We start from the raw sequence: 8,967 nt of genomic DNA on the forward strand, positions 1-8,967 counted from the left end.
TTGACTGAGAGAAACCGATCTGTAGCAAGTAATCATGCAGCAGCTCATTCCAGCATCGTGGTGCCTGCTTCAAACCATAAAGACTCCGCTGTAATCTCCATACTTTCTTGCTGTTCTGAAAATATCCTGGAGGAGGCTGCAAATAAATTTCCTCTTCCAATTTTCCATAGAGAAAAGCAGTCTTTATGTCCATCTGATGAATATGGTAGTCATTGATAGCAGCATGAGCCAAAAGGATCCTGATTGATTCAAATCTGACCACTGGTGCAAAGGTCTCATCAAAATCAATTCCATATTCTTGAGTGAATCCTCTGGCAACAATCCGAGCCTTGTATTTTGTGAGCTGGCCATCCTTGCCATATTTCTTCTTGAAAACCCATTTGGAAGTAATTGCTTTTCTCCCACTAGGTAGCTCACTCCATCTCCACACTTGATTTTCTTGTAGAGAATTCAGCTCGTCCTCGCAAGCCTTGCTCCAGTGTAACCATTCTGGGCTTGCCTTTGCCTGCTGAATTGTCACTGGCTCTGCCGTATCTTTTGTCCTGACTGCCCATGCTTGAAGACTGAGTGGATCCTCAGACTCACTTCTGTCGCTCCTGTCGAGAATCATTCGATCGCTGTTGATCCTGTTGCCGTCGAGCCTTCGTTTCTTTGAATTTTCTCTGATGAATCGAGCATCATCGCCGTCTGACTCTTCTTTGTCGAGATCCATCTCATCGTCTTCCTCATTGTTGTCCTCATAATCGTAGTCATTGAAATCGAATATTTTGAGAGTGCCCTGGGAGTTTCTTTCATCCCTTGCAATTCGCTGTCTGATTCGTTCCTCAATGGCGTCCACATCACGGATTTGCCGTCTTCTCGGCCCTTGGTCCTCATTGCGAGTAACGACTCGCATCTCTCCTTGATTTTCCTCCAAGTCGTGATCAATTTCCATGTCTTCAGACTCCTGAGCCTCGACCTGAACATCCTCAGCTGGTTCATCATTTTCTCTTCTCCCACTTGATCTATTATCTTCTGATGATAGAGCACTGGATGGATGATGAACTCGAGGCCAAAAACCAATACTGGCCCCAAGTTGTTCAACTGTAACTTCTGAAGATCTTTCCAACCCGCTATCCAAGCGTGCAGGCTTGTACCAATCAAGCCCCAATGTTGTCTCATCGAAGACAACATCTCTGGCAAAAGTTACCCCTCGTGATGGGATATAAATCCTGTATGCCTTTTTGTTTGCAGCATAGCCAACCATCACTCCTCGGATTCCTTTTGGGGAAAACTTGCCACCAGCCTGAGTTTTCGATTTGTGAATCCATGCCGTACTTCCAAAGACCCGGAAGTAGGAAACATCAGGCTTCCTGCCAAACCAGAGCTCATAGGGTGTTGTGTTGGGCGCTATAGCTCTGCTAGTGATCCGATTTGCGACATGAACCGCGCATTTGATCGCTTCTGGCCAAAACTTTTCCGGCATTTTTGCCTCGATCAACATGCTCAATGCTTTCTCAATTAAAGTCCGATTCATTCGCTCAGCGACGCCGTTCTGTTGAGGAGTCTCTGCAACAGTAGTCTGGTGCTCAATTCCTTGTTCATCCAGGAATTTCTCCAGATCTTTCGAGGTGTATTCGCCGCCATTGTCTGACCTAAGGGTCACCATTGTCTGTCCTAGTTTGTTGCTAGACTGACGAATATACGTCCTGATAGCCTCTGCCGCGTCCGACTTATTTTCCAAGAAGTAGACATTCACATAATGTGAGTAGTCATCGATCATTGTCATGAAATACTTCTCACCAGTCAAGGAATTGTAGACTGGTCCACAAACATCGGTATGAACGAGTTCCAGTGGACGCGTCGTCTTGGTAGTGCTTTCCTTGTATGGTAGTCGATGAGATTTCGCAGCAGCGCAAGTATTGCACTTGCAACTTGAGATGTGAGTGTCAAGACCTTTGACAGTGCTGTGTCTTTGCATCTGCTCCAGGATCTGATCAGAGACATGTCCGAGTCTCTGATGCCATATAGAACTGACTGCATTGATTTTGTTGATATCAATTTCAGCAAACTGTCCATCAAACCGGCACAGCTCTTCGAACTTTGAGCGTGTTCCGATCTTGATCTTCTGTCCTTCCGAGGTGCTCACAAAACACTTCAGCCCTGCATCAATTGTCCAAACATCTGAATCCTTGCTCAGCATGCTGGTAGATACAAGACCCATCTTCGCTTCAGGCACATGCAGTACATTCTTGAGAGGCACAGTGTATTCCTTTCCTCTGTCCTGGACTTCGGCAAAGGCATTTCCTTGTCCCACTGCTCTCATATACTGCCCATTAGCAACCTCTAATATTGCTTCCAGAGGTTGATAATCCTGGAGAACGGCTCTGTTGGATGTAATGTGCCTGGTGGCTCCCATGTCGATGAACCACCCACTATCCTCAAGCCTTCCAGACTGATTTCCTGCCACCAACCCTGCCCTTTCCACCCGCTGTTCAGCACCGAGGTTGCTGTTAACCACAGCTGCATGGATCTTGAACTTGTTGTCCTTGTTCTGATCCTTTCCTTTAGGGCAGTCTCTCTTGAAGTGGCCTTCCTTTCCACACTTATAACACTTCAGTTTCTTCTTCCCTGAGTCTTTCACTGCAAGCAAGCTACCTCTGCCTTGGTTTCCTTGAGGCTTCCTGGTCAGGGAGGTCCTGACTCCACTGAAGACATCCTGGACTGTGAGCGTATCCTTCTGCTGCTCAAGGACTGAGATAGTGCCCTCAAGTGCATCTGGGAAAGATCTGAGGAGAATGGAGGCATAGACATCTTGAAGTTTGACATCTAGCTGGTCCATCTGCTCAAGAACCCCCATAAACTCACGCTCATAGGACTCAAAGGCTTCAAGTGTTGCTTCCTCCAACTTGAGGAACAACAACTTGGCCACCAAAGAGGCTTTGACTCCTGCTGCATCACTCATGTATACACCCTGAAGATTTTTCCAAGCCTTCCTAGCATTACCGCATTTCAAGTGCCGATAATCCTTGACTTGTACCGCGCCCATCATCAATATAAGAGCCTGTCTGTTGATTGACTCAAAGTGGGGATCCTCCTCTTGTGACTTTATGTCAAGGTCACTCAAAGGTGTGCCCACAACTCCCCACAGGCCCTTCTGCTCCATCACCATCCTCAAGGCAAAAGCCCATTCAGAGTAGTTGAGAGCATTAAGGATTGGTAACTTCAAAGAGTCATTGCCAGGGCTCATAACCTGTTGCAAATTGTCTTTGCCAGTGGAAGTTCCAGACATATTGAAGTTGTCAGAGTTATCCATTGATGATGATATTCCTTAAGTGTGCTTTGATAGATAATATGATATGTTGTTGATTGAATGATATGTACAAAACAAGGGAGGGAGCTGGTCAATATATAGACAAAATAAGTTCATACAAAATTTATACAAAGTTCTTCAAGTATCATCTGATCAGTCATCTGACCAGTCATCTGATCAGTCATCTGATCTTTCCAGATCATTCCAGCTCCTTCCAGATCCTTCCAGCTCCTTCTAGCTGCTTCCAGTTCTTTCCAGTTCCTTCTGGTTCCTTCCGGTAGATTCCAGTTGCTTCCGGTCCCTTCTAGCTGTTTCCAGTTGCTTCTGGTTCCACCTAGTAATTTCCTTAGGGTTTCTGTTCCCTCCAAGGAAACCCTTGATCCTGCTGCATAATGGAACACTATTTTCAACAAGTACCCGCCGAGGAGACAAAGGAAGTGAAAAAATCTTTTGTGTTGACTACGTGGTGAGTTGAAGCAGAGTCCAGATAGCAGTCAAGAATAGTTCCATTATCATCACTAGAAGTAACACTCAAAGCAATAGCGGGTTTAGCTTGTTCAGAAAGCTTAACAACCGCATCATAACCACCCAACTTTTGAACAAGGTCCCATGCACGCTGACGACAGGCAGAGATAACATGACCTTGGGCTGCAATGAGAGCAGCGATTGTTGGACTGGCGATTGTTGTTTGTCGGGCCACCGGAGGTGGCCGGACGACGGAAAGCCGCAGCCGCGATAGGCCGGAAGAGCCGGAATTGAGAGAGCGGTCAGTACCGGAGTGAGCAGAGCCCAAGGTCTCACGCGAGAAAGCGAGACAAGCTTGTGAGGCGGAGATGGTGCGACTGGTGTCGAATTCCGGATGGAGGCGAAGACGGGCGTAGACGGAGCGGGAGGTTCGCGAGATAAAGCAGAGAAGTCGCTTCTTCGATGGGACGAGAGAGAATCGACTGACGCAATTGTTGAATGAAGGATGTGAGATCCTTTTGAGTGCGATTGTGCAAGGAGCCCTTGGCAAACCAGAGAGAGGCAAAGAACGGAGGGATATCCTTGTGAGGGCAAACCATGCTCAGCGCGCATGAATTTGTTGAGAATATTGCGGTTCTAATGGTATATTCGAATTGTTGAAGTTGTGGCGGTTCTGGTGTATATTTGGAAGATTGTGGTGATTTATTCACAAAGTTATTGCACATTTTGTGGTGAGAAAGAGAAGGAGTTAAGGTTGTGTATTGTGCCACATCAGTGTGGGTGTGAGTGTGGGCAAGACAGTTGTTGAACTCTGGTGCCCTTGAGATGGATGTTAGGGCAGAGAAGGTTTTGGGAAAAATTTTGTACATAAAAAGGCCCTCCTACCTTCCTAGCTCGTTGTCAGAAAACCATACGACAAACCAAAGCTAATATTTCTGATCAACGACTAGGTGAGGCTTCTTTGTATTATTGTCAGAAAACCATACGACAAACCAAAGCTAATATTTCTGATCAACGACTAGTTAATAATATATTGTCTACTCTATCACTATGAGCGTCCCTGAAGAATACAAGACTCTGGATACTTCCTTTAAGGAATGTACTGCCAGTTTCAAACAGAATTTGTAGGCACCGTGGTGAGGTTCGTCCTTGATGCGATCATTGTAGAAAGATCCCTTGGCATCCTCAGAGACGGAGGAAGAAACAATGCGATCACAGAGTTTATCCATCTGAGCCACCAGCTGAGTGAACGAGGGCAGCAAAGCTAGGACGGCGTGGGCGTTGGGGTCCGTCACGCCGAAGTAGAAGACGATAGCGGTGCGTCCGTCCTTAAGGTAGGCGGCCAGGAGATCACCATAATCAAAATCTCTGGCCATCATGAGGATGTGTTGCGACCAGGCATAAAAATTGCTCGAATCACGTAGCAGCGACCCTTCAGCGCAGCGAACGGAAGAGGGGGACGTCATAACCTGTTTAAAACTGGCAGTACATTCCTTAAAGGAAGTATCCAGAGACTTGTATTCTTCAGGGACGCTCATAGTGATAGAGTAGACAATATATTATTAACTAGTCGTTGATCAGAAATATTAGCTTTGGTTTGTTGTATGGTTTTCTGACAATAATACAAAGAAGCCTTACCTAGTCGTTGATCAGAAATATTAGCTTTGGTTTGTTGTATGGTTTTCTGACAACGAGCTAGGAAGGTAGGAGGGGCCCTTTTTATGTACAAAATTTTCCCAAAGACCTTCTCTGCCCTAACATCCATCTCAAGGGCACCAGAGTTCAACAACTGTCTTGCGCCACACTCACACGCCACACTGATGTGGCACAATACACAACCTTAACTCCTTCTCTTTTCTCACCACAAAATGTGCAATAACTTTGTGAATAAAGTCACCACAATCTTCCCAAATATACCACCAGAACCGCCACAACTTCAACAATTCGAATATACCATTAGAACCGCAATATTCTCAACATAAGTTGCTCCCGTCTTAGCAACGTTAGCAGCAGCTTTGGAGGCATATGAAACTGGCTTGCGAGCAATGGATTGCGAGGCAACATTGCTGGCTCGCGCGCTTGACTGGGTCCCTGATTTAGCTCCTGCTTTGGGGGCGGAAATCCTTGCATTGGCGTCAGTATTGGGGCCCGCTGAAGAGGCCTGTCTCTCCTCATCCCGGCTATCCATGGCGTGCTTCTCATTAGAGTCGTTAAGGGCATTCAAAAGGTTAATCACTCCGGTGATGTCGAGTCCATATACTTTCACAAGCTGGGCAATGATCGAAATGACATTAGACAATTGGTTAGGTGGCAGCTGCAGTTGCATTCCATCAGGAATTGCTTCAAAGAGCGTCTCCAACTTCTCAAATCGAGCATCTTTTTCAGAGGTGCTCTTGGGGGGTGAAAATTTTTCAATCTTTCCCTTAAGCTGAGTATTCTCAGCCTGAAGTCTTTCAATGGTACGCTCCATATTGGCAAGGCGGTCCTCAATGGAAGGAGATTCAGTAAACAAAGGCTCTGCGTCTTGGCCAGCCTGCTCAGAGGCGCGGTCAGGTGTCGGTTGGGGTGTTGATGTCGGATCATCTGGAGAAGCGGAAAAATTTTCACCTTCTTCAGACATCGCATCTTCGTCAGATTCGATGGCAATTAGGTCGTTCGAGATGGTTTCGTAGTCCTTGGCGTTCGTAGATTCAGTAGATCCCGCTTCCGCGCATTCATGGATTCGATGGGGCGGCGTAGAAGCCAGTCCATCCGGTGTCAAATCCGATGATTGGCGGTGCGCGTTGTATTCGTTTTCAGCGAATAGAGCCTCTTCCGGGTCCCCATTTTCAAGGAGAGGGGGCAATCCAGTCTCCTGCATCGCTTGAGGACCAGGACGAGGCGGTGTAGGCGATTGTTCCGATGGTTTCTGGCGTTTGAGGCCAATAATTGGAGTCGGAGTTGAGGGCAAAAAACTCAACATTTCTCTGGTTGGAGCCACTACCAGATCAGTACACTCTGACTGGGGCTGCTCCGAGTAGGCTTCAGGCGGCCCGTCCCAGGACGAGCTTTCCTCTGCCATATTACTTGTTTGATTGTTGTTGCGAGTTGTTTTGATGATGATGATGATGATGGGAGAGTCATCTGAATCAGGAGGGAAAGAGGGAGACATAGGAATCTCAACCGGATGAAGACTGTTATCATCAAATTCTTCAACAATGCGATTGATATAGTCTTCAAGATCAATAGATATAGAACCAGCAGTCTGAGAAATCTTCATTCCCAGAAATTTGTCTGCAACACCCAAGTCTTTCATCTCAAATGCTGAAGTCAAAACCTCTTTAACAAAGCGCATACTGTGCCCATTTAACCAGGCTATATAAGAACAAAATAAATCCTAATATCATGTCACAGTAACCAGTCAATCAATGCAAAATGAATATCTAAGTCAAAAAAATAACACAAAGAAATTTCACAAAATTCCTAACGCCTAGCACCTTGTAGCCATATAGTTGGACTATTCCTCCTTCTCAACAAGATCCCACCCCAGGAGCAGTGATATGGCCCAGCGGTATGGCCGCTGCATTTCTCCCTTTAGATCCTCGGTTCGTGCCCCGCTTGTGAGCTTTTCTTGGATTTGGCCTAATATTGAACACCCTCTTTTATCACTCTCATAAAATTCAGCAAAAAATGGTCTTGGTTGCAAAATTCATATTGAACCCCCACTGCAGAAGCACCAATTTTACAACAAAGCAATGAAAGAAATGAGATCCCCCGGATTTTATGGATTATACTATGGACTTTACTACACACCTTCCCTTTGTGACAATGGTTCAACTGAAGCACCTACTGGATGGCTTGTCCTCCACTTCAGGCAGACATACTTGATATACTATCAGGGAGATGGAAATTGAAGTTGTATTAGAAATGGGAGTTTAGAAAAAACTGGCGGAAGAAGTTGGAGACAGTCTGTCATAACCTAATTGTTGCAAATAGACTATAATAGAAAGATTCATCATCATCATTCACATCCCACCCCAGCCAACCATGGCATCCACTATGAAGGAAAGTTGAGAGCTCTCATTTATTAAGCTATTTAGAAAGAAGAAAAAATGCGGAGCTGTATAAGTGCTGCCAAGGCATCTAATCAATAAAACCTGATTGTTGCAATGGACTTAAATAGAACAGACATTTATTATCATCATCATCACACAATCGATTGTGAGAGTACCTTACATGACAGGATGAACAATCAACACGACATGATTTGACAAAAGGAGGCAATGCTCAAGAGCAACTGTAGGTCGAAACACGTGAGGGGGTGGAGAGCAAAGGACTGCTGAGCCAACCGAACAAGGCTGTAACATCTATAGTAGGACAGGTAATACTACATGCACTTCTAAAAAGATGCAGAAATGTCCATTCTTTGATATCTTAGATAGTTTTGATTGATTTTTCTTGTTGTGGTTGGGTGATTACTCTTTTTGTAGAAATATGTGAATGAAAGCGCACCGCTACAAGGGGCTAGGCATCGTATTATATCTTCTAATAAAAGATAAAATTCAAAAAACTCAAAAGCATTTATCCGAGCTATCAAGCTCCTCAAGAGACCTCATGGCTAATTGTCCTTCTCGAAATTTGCAACGTCTGCTCTTAAATCCACCAAAAAATTGATCCATAAGTCATCCCTCTGGCTCTGTGTGAGAGAGGTTTGCTGATGATACCAGTGGCCAGTGCCGATGTGCGTCTTCTGAAGCTATTTGACAAGTGTAGAAAGACCTTTGTCTGTCCATGGAATGTGGTTGAGCGTACGTTCGGCCATAGGGATACCCTCAAAGGCGCTATTCCGTTCCTCTCTGTAATTGCAACAAGAAAGAAGCACATGCTGAACCGACTGCAGTGGTATTCCACACCAACACTCAGGAGAGTGATGAGGCTCTCTGCCATATCTTGCAAAGTAGCTGTTGAGGAAGCCATGTCCACTCCGGAAGCTCACAATACAGCGGCGACGCTGCGAGATATCCACAAGGGCATGTCCAAAGAGAGACGAGGATTGCCTTCATACTTATGTCTAGTCCGGATGCCGCAATACAGCTGGCAACGATGCGAGGGATATTTTCAAGGAGTTTGTCGATAGAGAGTCGAGGCTTGCCTTCGTATTTATAGTATTCTGATGGCGGCGTGGCTTCAAACCTGGCCTTACATTGCTTAAAAGCGAGGTCATCGACGAG

The 8,967-nt window shown here is 45.6% G+C and overlaps 2 protein-coding genes across 2 annotated transcripts; both read right to left on the reverse strand.

Annotated features, from left to right (window-relative positions):
- Nucleotides 1-3,698: 3,698 nt before the first annotated feature.
- On the reverse strand, nucleotides 3,699-4,338 carry BZA70DRAFT_279473 (uncharacterized protein; the record flags this gene model as incomplete). The annotated part of the gene is made up of 2 exons (XM_064912782.1): nucleotides 3,699-4,134; nucleotides 4,166-4,338. Coding segments are annotated over 2 exons (609 nt in total), but the record flags the coding sequence as incomplete, so codon positions are not given.
- A 456-nt stretch (nucleotides 4,339-4,794) lies between these two features.
- On the reverse strand, nucleotides 4,795-5,295 carry BZA70DRAFT_267787 (uncharacterized protein; the record flags this gene model as incomplete). Its single annotated transcript, XM_064911127.1, has 1 exon — nucleotides 4,795-5,295. The coding sequence occupies one exon, from the start codon at nucleotides 5,293-5,295 to the stop codon at nucleotides 4,795-4,797; it is 501 nt and encodes a 166-aa protein (XP_064768298.1).
- Nucleotides 5,296-8,967: the final 3,672 nt, after the last annotated feature.

The sequence above is a fragment of the Myxozyma melibiosi genome (assembly GCF_037950935.1).
Source record: "Myxozyma melibiosi strain Phaff 52-87 chromosome Unknown BZA70scaffold_6, whole genome shotgun sequence".
Taxonomy (NCBI): Eukaryota; Fungi; Ascomycota; class Lipomycetes; order Lipomycetales; family Lipomycetaceae; genus Myxozyma; species Myxozyma melibiosi.